The sequence below is a fragment of the Theropithecus gelada genome, chromosome 1 (genome assembly GCF_003255815.1).
Source record: "Theropithecus gelada isolate Dixy chromosome 1, Tgel_1.0, whole genome shotgun sequence".
In the NCBI taxonomy this organism is placed as follows: Eukaryota; Metazoa; Chordata; class Mammalia; order Primates; family Cercopithecidae; genus Theropithecus; species Theropithecus gelada.
The window spans coordinates 41,732,382-41,752,439 of record NC_037668.1 but is presented as its reverse complement, the minus strand read 5'-3'; the positions used below and the strand labels follow the sequence as shown (position 1 = coordinate 41,752,439).

The 20,058-nt window shown below is 50.8% G+C and overlaps 1 protein-coding gene across 1 annotated transcript in view; it reads left to right on the top strand.

Annotated features, from left to right (window-relative positions):
- The first annotated feature begins 228 nt into the window (after positions 1 to 228).
- LRRC38 (leucine rich repeat containing 38) overlaps positions 229 to 20,058 on the top strand; it is a 43,617-nt gene continuing 23,787 nt past the window's right edge. Inside the window, exon 1 of the mRNA XM_025355833.1 lies at positions 229 to 1,027. Within this exon, the coding sequence (XP_025211618.1) occupies positions 397 to 1,027 (631 nt within the window). The 5' untranslated portion in view covers positions 229 to 396. The remainder of the gene's footprint in view (positions 1,028 to 20,058) is intronic.

Below are 20,058 nucleotides of genomic sequence, written 5' to 3'. Positions count from 1 at the left end.
GCGCGGCGTCTTACTTCCCGATCTCGGAAATCAGCTGCCAGGGTGGGGCCGCGTTTTGGGGACGGCCACTCGGCCCCCCCCCTACCGCTCCTGCCTCTCCCAAGGGATTTTTCTAGCGCGTTAATTTCCTGTCCGGGGAAATCCTTTGGTGAGTCCCTCGCCCCTCCCTCCCCGCCCCTCCCCTCTCCGTCCCTACTGTCCGGGCTCCCCCAGTCCTTCTGCGCCGCGCTCCATAGCCCTCGCGCGCCCGGGCGCACGCCCTCCCCGCCCGGGCCGCTCTCCGGCTCCCGGCGCCCGGCAGCCAGTGCCTCACTGCGCCGCCCCGCGCCGCCCCGCGCCAGGACTCGCTCCGAGAGCCGCCTCAGTGTCGCCGCGGCCGGCGCGGGCCCCCCGGCCATGCGCCCCCGCGCCCCAGCCTGCGCCGCCGCGGCGCTCCGGCTCTGCAGCCTCCTGCTGCTGCTCGCGCCCGGGCACGCGTGCCCCGCGGGCTGCGCCTGCACCGACCCGCACACCGTGGACTGCAGCGACCGCGGGCTGCCCAGCGTGCCCGACCCCTTCCCCCTGGACGTGCGCAAGCTGCTGGTGGCCGGCAACCGCATCCAGCAGATCCCCGAGGACTTCTTCATCTTCTACGGCGACCTGGTCTACCTGGACTTCAGGAACAACTCGCTGCGCTCGCTGGAGAAGGGCACGTTCAGCGGCTCGGCCAAGCTCGTATTCCTCGACCTCAGCTACAACAACCTGACCCAGCTGGGCGCCGGCGCCTTCCGCTCGGCCGGGAGGCTGGTGAAGCTTAGTCTGGCTAACAACAACCTGGCGGGCGTGCACGAGGCCGCCTTCGAGACCCTGGAGTCGCTGCAGGTGCTGGAGCTCAACGACAACAACCTGCGCAGCCTCAGCGTGGCTGCCCTGGCCGCGCTGCCCGCGCTGCGCTCCCTGCGTCTGGACGGGAACCCCTGGCTCTGTGACTGTGACTTCGCCCACCTCTTCTCCTGGATCCAGGAAAACGCATCCAAACTGCCCAAAGGTGAGCCGGGCCAGCTGGGCTGGGGGAGGGAGGGGGCCAGGGAGAGGCCACCCCAGACCCCAGTCTGGGTGCGAGGAGCCTTAGGTTGAGTTTGGAAGAGGAGGCTTGGGGGATCCTGAACTTTTCCTGGGTCTCCGCTGAGGAAGTGGGTGGAGAGGGACACATCTGGAATTCTTTGGAGTTTCTGAACCCCGGGGCTGGACTTCTTCCCCTGTTTCTCCAGTAACTCACTTTCCCAAGTTAGGGACCTTCCTGTTCTCGGGATGCCCCATCATCTCCCTGGGCTTTGGGTCCTAGGACTGGCGGGTGTGGATTACTTGTAGGTCTCTGGTAAGCAGAACGCAGCCTACTGTATGGGAAAAGGCCCTATTCTCAGTACCGTGCACGGGGAGTCAGCCAGTTCCACGGGCTCTCCAGCAGCCTCCCGAGCCTAACCTGGCCTCTCAGCTTCTCAGCTCCAGTTTGTTCTTCTGTCTAATATGGGTGAGAAAGATTTCTGATGAGGAATAATGGCAGCCCATTAAGAGCCAATGATGCAGTAATGATTTGTAGTTCTCTGTGGCTTTTCAGCCAGATGTGAAAAAGCTGAACCAAAATGTAGTGGGCTGGTGCCCCCTTTGCTTTCCTGGTGCACCCTTCCAATGGCAGCAGGGGCATACATACCCGCTTGGCAGACGGGAACACCAGGGCAGAAGGAGTTAAGGGGCTCCATTAAGGCCCACAGGAAGGGAGCAGGGGTGGAGCTGAGAAGGAGGGGACCCCAGCATCCACAGGGATGAGTACCCAGAGTGAGGTGGCAGGTGGGTGTCCTTCCCCCAAGTGGATTCCAGCCTTCCACTTGTGACCCTGTGAGCACCGGTGCCCGCAGTGACCTCTCAGAGCTGAAATCTGTCTCCCACTTTGCTCCCAAGATTTCAGCAGAATTGGAACCACAGCTGCAAGGCACACATCATCAAAGGTGACATACATGCAGATTTAGCTTCAGAATATCTTTTTTCCCCCATTTATGGAGAAATCAAGGATGCTGTTCATCTGTGTGCTGAACTCCTGCATTCATATCTTCATTCCCAACTGTCATCAAACACACCCCACGCTTCGGGGTGCTCACTCCTCAGCAAAGGCAGGCCCCTGAGCCAGCACTTTCAGCCCAGGCTGGCTGAAATTCCGAAAAGGATCTGGCCTGCAGGGTGCAGAGTCCCCACCTTTAAACTGTGTCCTCATCCACTTGTCTGGCTCCCCAGACCCTCCCCACCAGTAGACTCGGTCCTGGAGACAGGAGTGACCGGATGAAGAGCTCACGGTGGCATGGGGTGCACCTCCGTCCTGCTTGCTTCCGCCTTTCGTTTTCAGTGGGGTTGGCACCATTCACCCCTGTTGTTGGTTGGGTTGGTTTATTGGCTCCAGTTGTCTTCCAAGTGAAGGCAAGGTGTTATGAAGTCGGGAGCTGTGGGTTTGTCTCAGTTCTGCCGTGGTGGCTGTGACCTTGAACGGGCCACTTGTCCCATCTGGGCCTCAGTTTCCTCATCTCTAGAATACTTGAGTTGACCTCTAAGATCTCCAAAGAGCCCTGGATTTGGAGTCTGAAGACATGGGTTTAAGTCCTGGCCTAAAATCTGGGGGACTCTGGGTGGGTCACTCCAGTTTTTTTTCTTTTTTTTTAGACAGAGTCTCGGTCTGTCACTCAGGTTAGAGTGCAGTGGCACGATCTCGGCTCACTGCAAGCTCTGCCTCCTGGGTTCGAGCCATTCTCCTGCCTCAGCCTCCTGAGTAGCTGGGACTACAGGCGTCTGCCACAATGCCCAGCTAATTTTTTGTATTTTCAGTAGAGACAGGGTTTCACTATGTTAGCCAGATGGTCTCGATCTCCTGACCTTGTGATCCACCCACCTCGGCCTCCCAAAGTGCTGGGATTACGGGCGTGAGCCACTGTGCCCGGCCGGGTCACTCCACTTTTTTAAGCTTCACCTTCCCTTTGAGTGAAATCAGGATATGGGTAATGCTGTGTAGTCCATCCCACCCAGTGGTTGTCGGGATCCAAACAAGGTGATGTGGGTGAGAGTAACAAGAGCAATCGAGGCAAAATGTTCCTCCTCCTGCTCTCTGTGATGTGGGGAAGAAACTGGACTAAGATGGGAAAGACTGGAGGAAGGATGGACAGGTTCAGAGCAAGGAGCTATATCCAGGGCCCTGGGAACAGGGGTTGGGGGTGTGGCTTTGTCTCAGTCAGTAGGGAGAGGATGGACGCAGCTCCAGAGCACCTCGCAGGGTGCAGTGTCACGAGCAGCTCTGGTCTCACTGCCACTGTCCATGCTGTGTGGCCCGAGAGTGTCTCCTAAACTGTGAGCCAGATGCAGGGTGGGTGGTGGAGGTCCCAGCACATACCTTGAAGTGAGACCCACATTCAGGTTTGGACTCAGGTTTATAATCCTAGGCAAGTCCCTGACCTCTCCAAGCCTCAGTTTCTCTGCATCTGGATTCAGAATGTGGTAACGGTGTCCTCTGCCATGCTTGCTGTGAGATTTAAATGAGATCATCTCTGTAAAGGACACTGTCTTGCTTAGCGTGCTGTAGGTGCTCAATAGGTGTTCATCGCCCCCTCCCACCTCCTCCTGCATTTGTGCTTTTTCTACTTTTCACAGAGACAGCTCAGAGCCCAGACCGGCACCAAGCTGCTTACCTTCAAATCCTGCCTCTACTTACTGATTGTGTGATCTTTTTGTACCCGTTTCCTCACCTGTAAAATGGGGCTGATACAGTACCCACCTTCTAGGCTTGTTAGGAGGGTTAAAAGGGCATTATTTATAAAGGACCAAGAACAGTGCTTGGCTTACAGTGTGTACTATATCAGTGTTTTAATTGGCGCTGTAGTTATTATCCTGTTTTGACTAAAGAAGTGATGTAGTTTGCCTTAGATCACACAGAGAGTTAAACCCAGAGCTGGGGGTGCACCAGGATCTCCTGGCTCAAAGCACCTCCTCCCTGAGGACCACCCACTTCCTGCCAGAGAAAACCAGGCTCCATTAGGGTACAAGTTCCAGGGCTTTCTAGGCAGGCCTTCTGCCTCTTCCAGGGGAGGCAACTGAAGGAAGGAGCAAAGAGGAGCCTGCCCTTGCTTTCCCTTGCCTCCCTGCCCCCTTGTCCCCCAGATAAACAAGACAGAGCCCAGAGCGTTCTCCCTGTGACCTTGTCTAGCTGTGACAGTTGCAGACATTGTACTGTCTGCCAGGTGAGCCTCCCCCTGTGGCCACAGGGCTGACGGGGAGCACTCGGCCCCAGAGCATGCAGCAGAGGGGAGGAAGAAAAGGCTGTCAAGGCCCAGTGGTACCCTCCGTCCAGGCCCTTCCATGGTCCAGGAGCTGGGGGAATCTGAGTCTGAGGACTTAGGAGGAACTGCCTTGCTGGTGGGAGGAGGGCCAACGGATGCCAGAATACCCAGCAGCCAATCAGCAAAAACCAAAACACGACAATGCAACAAACCAAAACACCCAAGATGCCCAATTAATGTTGAATTTCAGATAAATGACAAATAATATTTTAGTATAAGTAGGTCCCACGTAATATTTGGGACGTATCCAAAACGTTATTTATTGTTTTTCTGAAATTTAACATGAACTGGGGATCCTGCATTTTATCTGGCAACCCTACCACCCTATCTTATGGGTACAAGCCGCCTTGTAGTTTACAAGTGCTGTCTCTTTTAATACAACCCCAGTGCCTAGCAGGTACCTTTACCTACGGCTTACCCAACAGGAAACCAAAAGAGGTACAAAGAAGTGAAGAAGTTTGCACAGGTTACATAGTGGCTGAGGTGAACTTGAATTCAGGAGTGTTGAACCCACACCCAGTTCTTTCTGATACGCATAGAAAACGAGAATGAGGCCAGGCGCAGTGGCTCATGCCTGTAATCCCAACACTTTGGGAGGCCTAGGTGGGCAGACCACTTGAGGTCAGGAGTTCAAAACCAGCCTGGTCTACATGATGAGGCCCCCGTCTCTACTAAAAAAATACAAAAAAAGTTAGCTGGGAATGGTGGTGGGCACGTATAATCCCAGCTACTCGGGAGGCTGAGGCAGGAGAATTGCTTGAACCTAGGAGGCGGAGGTTGCAGTGAGTGAGCCAAGATTGTGCCACTGCACTCCAGCCTGGGTGGCAGAGTGAGACTCTGTCTCAAAAAAAAAAAAAAAAAAAAAAAAGAGGGAAAATGAGAGTATCCCCAGCACGCCCCGCCCCCGACATCACTGATCCATTTGGATGACAGTGGCCTAGTCTGGTGGTTCTCCTGTGAGACAGTGGGGTGGGTTCCAGGCAGTTTAGGACAGTGTATCGCCAAAAGGACAGTGATGATCTCCTTTTTTTTTTTTTTTTTTTTGAGATAGAGTTTTACTGTTGTTGCCCAGGCTGGAGTGCAGTGGTGTAATCTCGGCTCACTGCAACCTCCGCCTCCCAGGTTCCAGCGATTCTCCTGCCTCAGCCTCCCGAGTAGCTGGGATTACAGGCATGCGTCACCACACCCGGCTAATTTTGTATTTTTAGTAGAGAAGGGGTTTCACCATGTTGGTCAGGTTGGTCTCGAACTCCTGACCTCAGGTGATCGCGCCTCAGCCTCCCAAAGTGCTGGGATTACAGGCGTGAGCCACCATGCCCGGCTGATCTCTTTTTAAGTATTAGAAAGGGCTCCAGATCTGGAAGCCAAGGCATAGCGGGAGAGTGAGGAGGGCTCAGAGGAGACCAGGAAGCAGTGCAAGGACTGTCTTCGCCTGGCAGTGATCTTCAAAGCCTTTCACGTCGTCCCATTATCTTCTCTGCATAGCAGCCCAGCGAAGTGGGCAGGAGATAAAGACACAAAAGGAGCACCATGGTGTTTCTCAAAGCGTCACCTGAGAACCATCTGCATGAGAATCTCCAGGGGGGCTTGTGTGAAGTACAGATTGATTCACAGGCCCCTAGATCTAGACTGAATGAGGGCTTGGGGGTAGGGGGCTGAGGCCTGGGGATCTGCATTTTAGCAAGCTCCACACCTCCAGGGGATTCCTATGCATGCGAGAGCTGGGGCTTTTCGCTGGCTCTGTGGTGCAGTAACTCACTCACTGTGGGACTGTGTATAAGTTGCCTGTCCTCTGTGCCTTAGATTTTTCTCTTATAAACAAAGAGTGTAGGTAGGAAGACCATAAGGCTCCTTCCAAGTCTGAAGTTCTACAGTTTTAGGGAAGGGGAGATTGACCTGGTTTTAAAAGTTAGGAAGTCGAGGCCCCCAGGGGAGGTGACCTCCAAAGACCCCTCTGCTGGAGTTCAGGGGGCCGTAGTCTCTGTGCATTTGGGAGGGCAGAGCTCTTGGGTGCACTGGGGCTCTGGACTCATGGGCCTGAAATGCTGTCACAGTGTGGAAGGACTTTACACGTGCTGTCCCTAGCCCTGGTCCTGGGCCATAGGGAGAAAATGCCGCTGGGTTTGAGAAACCGAGGCCAGTGGGCATGAGGCTTGGTAGGGGTCACTGGACTCTGGGCTTGGCTTTGGAGGGGCACAGAGCAGCTGACACAGCCCACAGCATGCCTGGGAGTGTATCGTAGGAGGAGCACTTGCAGGTGTCAAGGTGGGAAGCTGCATTCACCCAGGCACCCTCTGGCACCTCCCTTTCTAGCCGCAGCCACGTGTAGCCTGAAGGTCACAGCCTACAGCACTAGGAAAGAGATTTGAGCTGATTCTCTCGCTGTATGACCTTGATGCACGGAGGTGTAGGGAGGGCAAGGCTGGGAGGAAGGATGGACTGGGGCGGAATTAAACAGAACCACATGTCATGCCTTGGGTCTGTGGTGAACCCTGGCTCCTGGGTGGAGACAGCTTCCCAGAAAATATCCACTAAAGAGCGTCTGGAGCATCTGAGCATTCAGGGGCTTGGGTGCCTCATGGGGCAGACCCTGAAGGCACCATCCGGTCTAGGAAGGGCATCATGGCAGGCAGGTCACATCATTTAACCCTATCAGCTTACCAGGCCTGACTTGGGGCTTGCTGGGGGAGCCGCTCCCCATCTCCCCGAAGCTCCACTTCTGTTTTCTGATGTCAGACCCTGTGAGGGCCTGGGTTGGTCAGAGGAATGAGGAGTTCTTGTCATACTGACAGCATAAATGGTATTTCAGCCTGAGGGACAAACCCAGTGCTTGCCTGAAGGTCACACTGGTCCTTTCTCCCGGTGACTCTATTTCTTTTTCTTCTTTGAGAAAATAAAAGCAGCTTTATGTTCCTGTTGATAAAAATAACAGGCTCCTGTTATTAGACTGGGGAAATGCCAAAAGTATCATGAAGAAAATAAAAGGTATCCAGAATCCCCTTGCTATTAAAGTTTTGCTACATTTTATTCTAGTTGTATTCTTACATATATGTATATTTAAACAGATTGATATGATACGATACATTCGCAAAATGATTTTTTTCTGTTACTGAATTGGGAGCATTTCCTGTCATTACAGTTGTCGGAGGATTTAACTTGAAATGGCCTTGAGAATAGGTCATTTTATAGATTTATGAATTGGACCCATACCCTGTTGTTAGAAGTGTGGGTTTGTTTCCTTTTGTTTTTTGTATGTAGACAGTGCTGAGCTGAATATCCTTACACATGGAAAGTCTGTGGAAACCTCTGGTTATTTTGTTTGGGGTGGAAACACAGGGTGAAAGTCTATGCTTTTTTTTATTTTTTTGAGACGGAGTCTCGCTCTGCTGCCTAGGCTGGAGTGCAGTGGCGCGATCTCAGCTCACTGCAACCTCCGCCTCCCGGGTTCAAGCTCTTCTACTGCCTCAGCCTCCACAGTAGCTGGGATTACAGGTGCCCGTCACCATGCCCGGCTGATTTTTGTATTTTTAGTAGAGACGGGGTTTTACCATGTTGGCAAAGCTGATCTCAAGCCCCTGACTTCAGGTGATCTGCCCACCTTGGCCTCCCAAAGTGCTGGTATTACAGGCGTGAGCCACCGAGCCCAGCCAAGTCTATCCTTTTTTTTAAACCCCTGAATGCCTTAATGGTGCCAGCTGCCTGGCACCATTAGCAGAGAGTACAGGCGCAGCCACACCTTTCCCATTGTTTGTGTTTGTTTGTTTTGAGATGGAATTTCGCTGTGTCACCCAGGCTGGAGTGCAGTGGCATGATCTCAGCTCACTGCAACCTCCACCTTCAGGTTCAAGTGATTCTCCTGCCTCAGCCTCCCAAGTAGCTGGGATGACAGGCGCATGCCACCACACCCGGCTAATGTTTGTATTTTTAGTAGAGATGGGGTTTCACAGTATTGGCCAGGCTTGTCTCAAACTCCTGTCCTCAGGTGATCCACCCACCTCGGCCTGGCAGAGTGCTGGGATTACAGGTGTGAGCCACCGTGCCTGGCCCCCAACATTTTTTATTCTCATTTTTAAAAAATGTTTTTCAATTTGCTGGGCAAAGTGACAACATCTCTTTATTGCTTTAATTTGCGTTATTTGCTTACCAGTCAAGTGAACATTTTGTGTGTGTTTATACCTGCGAGAGCCGTGTTCCTGGGCAGAGGCTTACTGAGGTCTCAGTTTTCATGCAAGTAAAAGCTGTCTTGCTGTTGATGAGTCGGTACATGTCCTGTGTGCCACAGTCCACTGCATGTTTAACTTGTCTCTTAGAGTTGAGTCACTGGGGTGTCACCTTTCTCACCATTATCAGTGTCTAGGAGCCAGGTGCCAGCTCTTATGGGCACTGTGGTCTGGCTGTCTGGTGCCAAGCCAACTGCAAGCTTCACCTAAGGCAACCTCACCGAGGGGTCTGCCTTAGTTGCTCCCTGGACAGCCCCCACAGGGTCATCCTACTCTGGCCTCAAAAACCAGATCTTTCTGAAAATGTTCCACTCATCCAGTTACTCTATCAATGAACTCAAAGGGACCCCTTTTTGCTGAACAACATAAGACAGTGGACAGATAGCCCCAGGGGAACCCAGGAGGGGATTTGGTTTGGAGAGGACAGTATCACCAGTAGGTACAGCAGGCAAGTTCCAGCCGACTCAGTTACCCAAAGTGTTAAGCCCTTTAAGCCAAGTGGCTGTGTGGTTCCTGCTGTCCTAGCATCTTGTGGTGTGGAACATGGTTTGCAGGGATGAGGTGCTTGCCCGGCCTTATCAACCTTCGGGTTGGTGCGGGCTGTGAAAATGTATCAGGGCCAGGCGTGGCGGCTCAAGCCTGTAATCCCAGCACTTTGGGAGGCCGAGGCGGGCGGATTGCCTGAAGTCAGGAGTTCAAGACCAGCCTGGCCAAGATGGTGAAACCCCATCTCTACTAAAAATACAAAAAACTAGCTGGGCACAGTGGTACACACCTGTAATCCCAGCTACTTGGGAGGCTGAGGTAGGAGAATTGCTTGAACCTGGGAGTCAGAGGTTGCAGTGAGCCGAGATCATGCTACTGCACTCCAGCCTGGGCGACTGAGTGAGATTCTGTCTCAACAAACAAACAAACAAACAAACAAACAAAAAACGAAAAGCATCAGGACCTCCAGCCTGCTGCTGTCAGCCGCACCCCGCGTAGGAGACTAGGAGGGTCTCAGTGGGGCTGTGGGAGTGAGCGAGCCGAGGAATGCATATTCCTAAGGGTCATCCAGGGACAGGCCCAAATCACTGGCCTTTGTTTTTGTTTTCAGCAAATACCCCTCGGTGACTTCAGTCAGCAAAGCATATCCGGATTGCCTTCAGCCAAGGCAGGGCCCAGAATGCACATTCTCAGGGTTTCTTTCCGAGATTGGGTTGTTGCGATCTTGGTCAAATCCCTGGTAGCCTCCTGCTATGCAGCAGGGAGGGAGCGGCTACTCTGCCCCCATCTGCGGGAGTGGTGCTAGGAGGGGTGAGGAGTCCTGGAGAGGCGCTGCGATGTTCTTCCCTCCTCTGCTAGGCACAGTGGGCGTGGCCATTGGACAGAGTTCAGGATGCCGAGGCCACAGGTCTCAGTTTAACCCCAGCTGAATTGGACAGCTTTGCTTATCAATTCACAGAAACAGAAACCAACGTCATCTGGAGTAAGCAAATAGGAGAGTTACCCTTAAAGACGCAGGTTTGGACAGGAGCCCTTGGTCCTCAACAGTCAAGCCCCAGGAAGTCGTGGGAGCAGAACTGGGGCACAGGAAACACAGCACCCCCTTTCCTCGCTGCTATGCTTGTCTCTGCTTCTCATACTGTTTTTTCTTTCTTTGTTCCTCTTTTCTTTTCTTCTTTCTTTCTTTCTTCTTTTCTTTTTTCTTTCTTCCTTTATTTCCTTTCGTTTCTTTTCCCCTCTCTCCCTCTCTTTTTCTTTCTCTCTCTTCTTCTCTCTTTCTTTTCTTTTTCTTTCTTTTCCCCCTTCCCCTTCCCCTCCCTCCTTCCTTCCTTCCTTTCTCTTTCGTTCGTTCGTTCTTTCTTTCTTTCTCTCTTTCTTTCTTTCTCTTTTTCCCCCTCCCTTTCCCTCTCCTCCCCTCCCCCTCTCCTCTGTCTTTTGACAGAGTCTCGCTCTGTTGCCCAGGCTGGAGTACAGTGGCACGATCTCGGCTCACTGTAACCTCTGCCTCTCGGGTTCAAGCGATTCTCGTGCCTCAACCTCCTGAGTAGCTGGGATTACAGGTGTGTACACTACCACACCCAGCTTTTTTTTGTATTTTTAGTAGAGACGGGGTTTTGTCACATTGGCCAGGCTGGTCTCAAACTCCTGGCCTCAAGTAAAGTATCCCCCTTAGCCTCCCAAAGTGCTGGGATTACAGGCGTGAGCCACTGTGCCCAGCCTCATGCTGTTTTCTTATTTTTCTCTCTGCGTATTGATGGGCTTTCTCTGTTTTCCTATCCGTGTGGCAAAAAATATGTACTGTGGTTACCATGGGTCTGGGGCAGGGCTGGGCAGCCACCCCCAGGCGTCCATGACTGTCTGTGCTTCCAGTGAGCTGTCTGATGGCAGATAAGTCCCCTGATGTTCCTGGTCCTCAGTGTCCCCTGGTCAAATGTAGGTGATAGCGTCTCTCCTTTGACCTCAAATGATAGTCATATAAAGAAGCTTTTGAGCGATTTCCTCCATCACCACATATAGAAGCTGTTATTATTTTGTCTTTGTTTAAAGCATAGAAGTGTAGCCAAATAGACCAGATACGTATACAGACTTACAAAACCCACTGAACTAAGGAATTGCCTGTCAAATCCCAAACGTGTGACAACCCACGCAGACAGCAGGATCTGGGAAAGCACGTCCTCCCAGCGGCTCTCGGCCGGCTCTCGCGCTGCGGAGGCTGCCAATCAGGAGTCCCCTGGCGTCCCATCTTCTCCATCCTCCCAGCTGGATATGTGGTAAATGTCAAGGTCAGGTAGTCAGGACATCGAGGGAGCTATGGGCCATTCAAGATGAAGGGGCAGCTTCTCAAAGGCCAATAGAAACCGAACAGACAAGGACCGTGGTCCCAATCCTGGCTCCAACGTTAGCTCCCAGTGGGATCTAAGAGTCACGTGCTTCTCTCGGCTTCATCCTTCTCACCTCCCAGAGAGTGGATTTTCCCAGATAAGGAGTGAAGGAGTGAGACCCCAGATGCCCCTGGGTCTGCTGGGTGAGGTTAGCAGGAGAAGCAGCTGGTTGGAGTCAGCAGAGAATATAGGTATATAAACAATTCAGAGCGGGCCGGGCGCCGCGGCTCACACCTGTAATCCCAGCACTTTGGGAGGCCGAGGCGGGCAGATCACCTGAGGTCAGGAGATCGAGACCAGCCTGGCTAACACGGTGAAACCCCGTCTCTACTAAAAATACAAAAAAAAAAAAAAAAAAAAAAAATTAGCCAGGCGTGGTGGTGGGCGTCTGTAGTCCCAGCTTCTTGGGAGACTGAGGCAGGAGAATGGTGTGAACCCAGAGGGCGGAGCTTGCAGTGAGCCAAGATCACGCCAGTGCACTCCAGCCTGGGTGACAGAGCGAGACTGTCTCAAAAACAAACAAACAAACACACACTTTGAACGCTGGCTGAACTCCAAAACGTGTTCCTCCCACTGGCCACCAGTGGTAGATCCCTGCTCTAGGTGACCAAGAAGGCCCCTGTTCGTTCTGATGTAAGCTGAGCTGGGGCCTCTTGTGCCAGCCTCCTGCAGGGCACAGGATGAAAGAGTCTGAGGCTCCCAGCAAAGGTCCCCTGGGTGGGTTCCTGTGGCAATGCCCCACCACCCCAGGACATCTCTTTCAAATCAGGAGGTGCAAGAATATGTTCCTGTCTTCATATGAAAAAATACCTTCCTCTTTGCGTTATTGGAAAGAATAGCATTGCTTTTTCATAAGACCCCAATGAGATGATGTGTACTTTTAGATGTTACCATCATAAGTGATCATCTACATCAGAAGTGAAAGTTGAGGTGGTCGCCTGGAGGGGGCAGAGGGCTTAGGGCCGAGGGTCAGGACATCCTTGTTGACTTGACAGGTCACCTAACTTCCCTGGGTGTTTGTTCCCTTGCCTGTCATCCTGAGGGTTGTCGAGAGGATCGAGGAAACACAGATGTGAAAAATCTTTAGAAGAGAATGGAGGAGCGCTTGCAAATGAGGAGGGCTCGTGTTAGCCCAGTAAAATGACAGTGGTTTATAGACCGTTCCTCATCTCCCCTTCCAAGTCACATGGCAAGCCACAGAATAACAACAGGGCAGCCAGAGAAGGAGAGAGGGTGATGGGCCAGGCCACAAGAACTGCTTGCTGATGGGAAACCCCGGCTCCAGCGTTCATTTGTGTGTGCACGAGTCAGAGGGAGGAGGCGGTGAGGGGGTGAGGAACCCTCTTGGCCAATGCCTCTTGCCCTCTTGGCCAGGGAGCAGCAAGGCTGGGGAAGCAAGAGGGGGCAGGTATGGGAGCCCTGAGGTCAGGGGAAAGAAGTAAGTTCCCTAGAAAACTGACCAGAGGGATAGACAGCCTAGTGTCAATAGTGATTTTCTCTGGGTGAAAAGGTGGTTTTATTTTATTTTTTAAAATAATTAATAGACTTTGGCTGGGTACAGTGGCTCACACCTGTAATCCCAGCACTTTGGGAGGCTGAGGTGGGCAGATGACCTGAGGTCAGGAGATCGAGAGCAGCCTGGCTAACACGGTGAAACCCCGTCTCTACTAAAAATACAAAAAAAAATAAAAAATTAGCTGGGCGTGGCAGCATGCACCTGTAGTTCCAGCTGCTGGGGAGGCTGAGGCAGCAGAATGGCGTGAACCCGGGAGGCGGAGGTTGCAGTGAGCTGAGATCGTGCCACTGCACTCCAGCCTGGGTAACAGAGCAAGATTCTGTCTCAAAATACATAAATAAATAAATAAATAAATAAATAAATAAATAAGCCTGGCGTGGTGGTGGGCGCCTGTAGTCCCAGCTACTCGGGAGGCTGAGGCAGAAGAATAGCGTGAACCCGGGAGGTGGAGCTTGCAGTGAGCTGAGATCGCGCCACTGCATTCCAGCCTGGGTGACAGAGCGAGACTCCGTCTCAAAAAACAAACAAACAAACACAAAAATGAGCCGGGCATGGTGGCGCACACCTGTAATCCCAGCTGCTAGGGAGGCTGAGGCAGGACAATTGCTTGAACCTGGGAATTGGAAGTTGCAGTGAGCCAAGATCGCGCCACTGCACTCCAGACTGGGAAATAGAGCAAGACTCCATCTCAAAACAAACAAACAAAAAACCCACCAAAAAAACAAAAAAATCCAAAAATTATCTGGGCATGGTGGCGCGCACTTGTAATCCCAGCTGGTAGGGAGGCTGAGGCAGGAGAATTGCTTGAACCCAGTAGTTGGAAGTTGGAGTGAGCCGAGATCACACTACTGCACCTCAGCCTGGGCAACAGAGTGAGATTCCGTTTCTAAATAAATAAATAAATAATAGACTTTGTTAAGAGCAATTTGAGGTTTATGGAAAATTAAGCAGACAGTAAAGATTTTCCTTTACTCCTGACCCTGCAGTTTCCCGTATTTTAACATCTTACATTAATATGTCACCTCTGTACCGTAAACACCTAAGTACTATCTATAGTATATATACTCTATATATATGCTGTATATATTCATATATATATTACTATGCCACATACTATTTAGTATATACTAATACATATGCGTATATATATTAGTATGCCACATCCGTACCATATATTGCATAAACCAATGTGACCGTGATTATTCACTGAAGCCCACAGCAAGTTTACATGAGGGTCCACTCTGTGTTGCATATTCCATGGGTTTTGACAAGTGGATTATGTCATGTCATCCTTCCCAATCATAGAATCACAGAGAATAGTTTTACTGCCCCTAAAAATCTCTGTGTCCCGCTCATTCATTCCTCTCCCCTCCCTCCTCAACCCCTGGTGACCACTGATCTTTTCGTCGCCTCTAGCTTTGCCTTTTCCAGAATGTCGTATCATTTAAAATTTCTCTTTCGTATGCTTTCTGGTGTTCACTTTATAACCTTTTGTTTTAGTATAACACCGTAAACCAAAAGGTATCTGAGACAGGTCTCAGTGAATTTAGAAAGTGTATTTTAGCAAGGTTCAGGATGTGTCTGTGACACAGCCTCAGGATGTCCTGACGACATGGGCCTAAGGTGGTCAGGTCACAGCTTGGTTTTATACATTTTAGGAAGACATGAGACATCCGTCAATATATGTTAGATGTACACTGGTTCGGTCCGGAAAGGTGGGACAATTCGAAGTGGGGAGGGGGCCTCCAGGTCATAGGTAAGTAAGAGACAAACAGTTTCATTCTTTCAAGTTTCTGATTAGTCTTTTGCTGAATGCGCAATTTATAGGAATAGTCACTTATGCCACAGTCTGTCTGAGTGAAAGAGTAGGTTAAAGGAAGCAATCAGATGGGCATTTGTCTCATATGAACAGAGAGATGACTCTGAGCTCTGCCTGCCCTTTGTCCACAGAGAATTTCGTTGTGGGCAAATTGTGAGGGAGGTATGTAGCTTTTTTCTTTTCTTTTTAAATCTTGTAGCTTTTTTTTTTTTTTTTTCCGAGACAGAGTCTCACTCTGTCGCCCAGGCTAGAGTGCAGTGGCATGATCTCAGCTCCCTGCAACCTCTGCCTCCCGGGTTCAAGTGATTCTCCTGCTTCAGCTTCCCAAGTAGCCAGGATTATAGGCGTGTGCTACCATGCCTGGCTAATTTTTGTATTTTTAGTAGAGACGGGGTTTCTCCATGCTGGCCAGGCTGATCTCCAACTCCTGCCCTCAGGTAATCCGCCTGCTTTGGCCTCCCAAAGTGCTGGGATTACAGGCATGAGCCACCGAGCCCGGCCAATCTTTGTAGCTATCTTATTTAGGAACAGAATGGGAGGCAGGTTCGCCCTACACAGTTCCCGGTTTGACTTTTCCCTTTGGCTTAGAGATTTGGGTGAGATTTATTTTTCTTTCACAGTATACATACGGAAAGTGTGCATACCTGCTGCGAGCAACCTCCCGTGGGTCACACTGTGGTCTGGAAGGCCGCACACAGCTCCAGTCCTGCTGCCTCTCTGCCTTACGTAACTGCCCGCTCCCCTTATCTCTTCAGGCTGGGGCCGTAAGACCACCCCGCCCACTGGCCTGAGCCCTGGGGTACCGCAGTATCCCTGTTGACTTTCTTTTTTTTTTTTTTTTTTTTTTTTTTTTTTTTTTTTTTTTTTGAGACGGAGTCTCGCTGTGTCTCCCAGGCTGGAGTGCAGTGGCGCGATCTCGGCTCACTGCAAGCTTCCCCCCTGGGTTCACGCCATTCTCCCGCCTCAGCCTCCCAAGTAGCTGGGACTCCAGGCGCCCTCTACCACGCCCGGCTAATTTTTTGTATTTTTTAGTAGAGACGGGGTTTCACCGTGTTAGCCAGGATAGTCTCGATCTCCTGACCTCGTGATCCACCCGCCTCGGCCTCCCAAAGTGCTGGGATTACAGGCTTGAGCCACCGCGCCCGGCCCCCTGTTGACTTTCTAAATCCAGTACACACCTTTGTAACCAGCCCCTTTGTTAGACTCTCTTCAAATAATCCTGTTTGAGTGGGCCATGCCAGGATCCTGACAGAGGAAGCAAATTCCTGTAGATTTCTGAGCAAGGAGCAACGGAAAAGGATGCTCTGGGTTGAATTGTGTCTCCCTGTCACCCCCAAGTTCATACATGGAAGTCTTAACCCTAAATACTTCAGAATGTGACCTGATCCTATTTCTATTGTTTAGAAATAGGATCATCCAGCCAGGCGCGGTGGCTCATGCCTGTGATCCCAGCACTTTGGGAGGCGGAGGTGGGTGGATCACTTGAGGTCAGGAGTTTGAGACCAGCCTGGCCAACATGGTGAAACCCCATCTCTACTAAAAGTACAAAAATTAGCCGGGTGTGGTGGCGGGCACCTGTAATCCCGGCTGCTTGGGAGGTGGAGGCAGGAGAATTGCTTGAACTTGGGAGGCGGAGGTTGCATAGTGAGCTGAGATCATGCCACTGCACTCCAGCCTGGGCAATAGAGTGAGACTAGTGAGACTCTGTCTCAAAAAGGCAAACAAACAAACAAAAAATGCAGTAGGATCACCGTTGCAGATGTTAGTCTGAACTCAGTATGACTGGTGTCCTTATAAAAAGGGGCAATTTGGACAGACATAGCGACAGACACGCACACCGGGAGAATGCCCTGTGAAGAGGAAGGCAGAGGTGGAGGTGTTGTACCTACAAACTAAGGAAAGCCGGAGATTCCCAGCAAACCACTGGAGCCAGTGGGGAGGCCGGGAACAGATTCTTCCTACAGCCCTTGGAGGGAACCAGCACTGCCGATGCCTTCATCTCAGATGTTCAGCCTGCAGAATTCTGAGACAAGCATTTCTGTTGTATAAGCCACCCAGTTGGTGGTATTGCATTGCAGCCACCCCAGGAGACACCTGCAGGGTATAATGCTAACAGCTCACGTGTCAGAGGCAGGGAGTGGTTTACAGCCTCCAGAATGGGTCCAGCCCTCAGGGTTTGTTTGTTTGTTTGTTTGTGTTTTGAGACAGAGTCTTGCTTCGTCACCCAGGCTGGAGTGCAGTGGCACAATTTTGGCTCACTGCAACCTCCGCCTCCCAGGTTCAAGGGATTCTCCTGCCTCAGCCTTCCGAATAGCTGAGACTATAGGCGCGCACCACCACACCTGGCTAATTTTTATATTTTTAGTAGAGACATGGTGTCACCATGTTCGGGCTGGTCTTGAACTCCTGATTTTGTGATCTGCCCACGTCGGCCTCCCAAAGTGCTGGGATTACAGATGTGAGCCACCATGCCCTGCCTCTCAGCCCTCAGATTTTATAATATCCAAATAAGTTGCTTTCCTTGGTTTGCATGTGGGGAAATAAGCACTAAAACACAAACTGGGCCCTTTTTTTATTTTTATGTTTTGGTTGGGGGTCCTCTCTGCTTCCTGCCCCGGAGCAGGCTCCTCCCCTGGCTTCATTTTGTCAATTATCTGCTCGATTCCAGGCGCTGAGCTGAAAACTCTTGGGCTCCGTGGCCTGATAGAAATAGAATGCATGCTGCAGAGATAATTCCAGATGTTCCAGCAGCCGTATTTAAAACAGAAAAATGAGCAGATGAGATGATCTTGGATATTTTATTTAATCCAGCATATCCAAAATGTCTTTTTGTGTGTATATGTGATGGAGTTTTGCACTCTTGTTGCCCAGGCTGGAGTGGAGTGGTGCAATCTCGTCTCATGGCAACCTCTGCCTCCAGGCTTCAAGCGATTCTCCTGCCTCAGCCTCCTGAGTAGCTGGGATTACAGGCAGGTGCCACCACACCCAGCTAATTTTGTAGTTTTAGTAGAGATGGGGTTTCTCTGTATTGGTCAGGCTGGTCTCAGGTGATCTGCCCTCCTTGGCCTCCCAAAGTGCTGGGATTACAGGCATCAGTCACCGTGCTCGGCCCAAAATGTCATTTCAACTTGTAATCATAGAAAAATTAATCATGAGCTATTTTTCTTTTTTTTTCATATGAAGTCTTCAGAATCACTCCAGTTTATGTGGAGCAATTCCCCCAGAGAGGAAACCAAGGTGGTCACCAGTCAAGAAGTGGCAGAGCTGAGGTGTGACTCCAGGATCTTTGTTGCTAACCATTTTGCAGCGCCTCAAATCTCATGTCAGAAACTAGAGTCTCTTAGCCATGAGCTTCCACTCTTGCTTCAGGCTAAGAACCAAACTCAGTGAGTCTTCCTGAGTTAGAACCTTGACTTGGAGGGAGGTAAATCAAAGGTAACTTGACCATATTAGTGGAAACCAGAGTGGATTAAACACGTGTTAAAAACAAATTTGACTTCTACCTTCTCCTATGAGAGCTTTTTCTGGAGCAGTGACCCCTCCCTGCTTGTCAGGTATCAAGTCATGTTCCTCCTCGGCTCAGAGCTCTCCAGGGGCTCCCGTATCGTGAAGAGCAGAAGTAAAAGCCCTTCCAGCGGCTCACAAGGCCTCCTGTGATCTGTCCTCCTCCTAGTTCCTTTCTGATCAAATTTCTTGCTCTTCTCTCTTCATTCACGCTGGCCTGGGCACCTCAGATTCCTTGTCATTCCTGAAGCTCATCAGGTACTTCCTTACCTCAGGACCTTTGCACCTGCTACTTCCTCTGCCAGGATGACCTCCCTCTGGGTGTCAGCATGACTAGGCCCCTCCCTCCTCTCAGACCCTTTCTCAAATGCCACCTTATCCCTGAGCCACAGCCCCATTCCACCCTGTACCCCACTGCCTCTGGCTCTCCTTCCCTGTCCCCCTGCTCCTCTTCCTGTTGCACCAGTCCCTATGGGTCATATTATACATTTTACTCATTTACCCATCATCTGTTTCACTTAGTTATAGCCACAAGAGCATGGCCTTGTCTGTTCTGTTCAGTGTTTTAGCCACAGTGCTAGGACCGCGCTTGCAGGTGTTCCATACCTATGCGTTGAAGGGATGAATGACATGGTGGGTGGATGCTGAGCCAAGGCAAAGGGAGGAGAAATGGAGAGGAATAGGCCTCCAGAGCTGTCCTTTGCTGAGAGAAGCCAGTATGGTCAACTGGTTCTTGCTGGAGTGTTAGCAACTTGAGGCTTAACCAGAGATAAATGCAGTAAAGACAGAAGGGGGCTGAGTGAGGTGGCTCACGCCTGTAATCCCAGCACTTGGGAGCCTGAGGCGGGAGGATTGCTTGAGCCCAGGAGTTTGAGACCAGCCTAGGAAACATAGTGAAACCCCATCTCTACAAAAAAAATTTTTTAAAAATAGCTAGGTTTGGTGGCACACACCTGTAGTCCCAGCTACTTGGGAAGCTGAGGCAAGAGGATCACTTGAGGCCAGGATTGTTTGAGATTACAGTGAGCTAGGATCTTGCCACTGCACCCCAGCCTGGGTGACAGAACGAGACTCTCTCTTTCTCTTTCTCTCTCTCCATTATATATATATAATATATATATAATATATGTATATATATCATATGTAATTTATACATATGATATATATAATGTATATATATTATATATTATATTATATATAATATTTATATATATCTGATAAGCGCTGTCGATCATTGAGGCATGAGTTTGTATAGACTCTCAGACATGGTGATGCTTGGATAGGGGTGTTCGGAGAGTAGGAAGGTTGAGGCCCCCAGACCCCTTCTAATCACAATTTGTAAGCCGTTACCTGGGTTTCCTGTTCATTAGAAAATGTCAGACACTCTTTGTATTCGGTGAGTAAGACTGTGCTGATACAGGAAAATTGATGTTCAACTCTCAAGAGTAGAGACTTGGAAGAACATAATGCCTGTCTACAGGCGCCTGAGGGGCTGTCACTGAACACCGGAGACTTGTTCTGACCTCAGAAGATGGGCCCATGATTGGGAGCTACAGGGAAACAGAATTCGATGTACCATAATGAGAACTGTCTAACCTCATTAGGGCTCTGAAAATGGGCTGCCTTTGGGAGGTAATGAGGTTGCCATCACTAGGGGCATTCGAGCAGAGTCCAGATGACCACTTTTTAGTGGTGCTGCAAGGAGCATCACGTATCAGGTGGGATTTCTGCCCAGGGTGCTTGAGTCCTGTGATTCTTTCTGGGGTTCCTATTCTGCTTC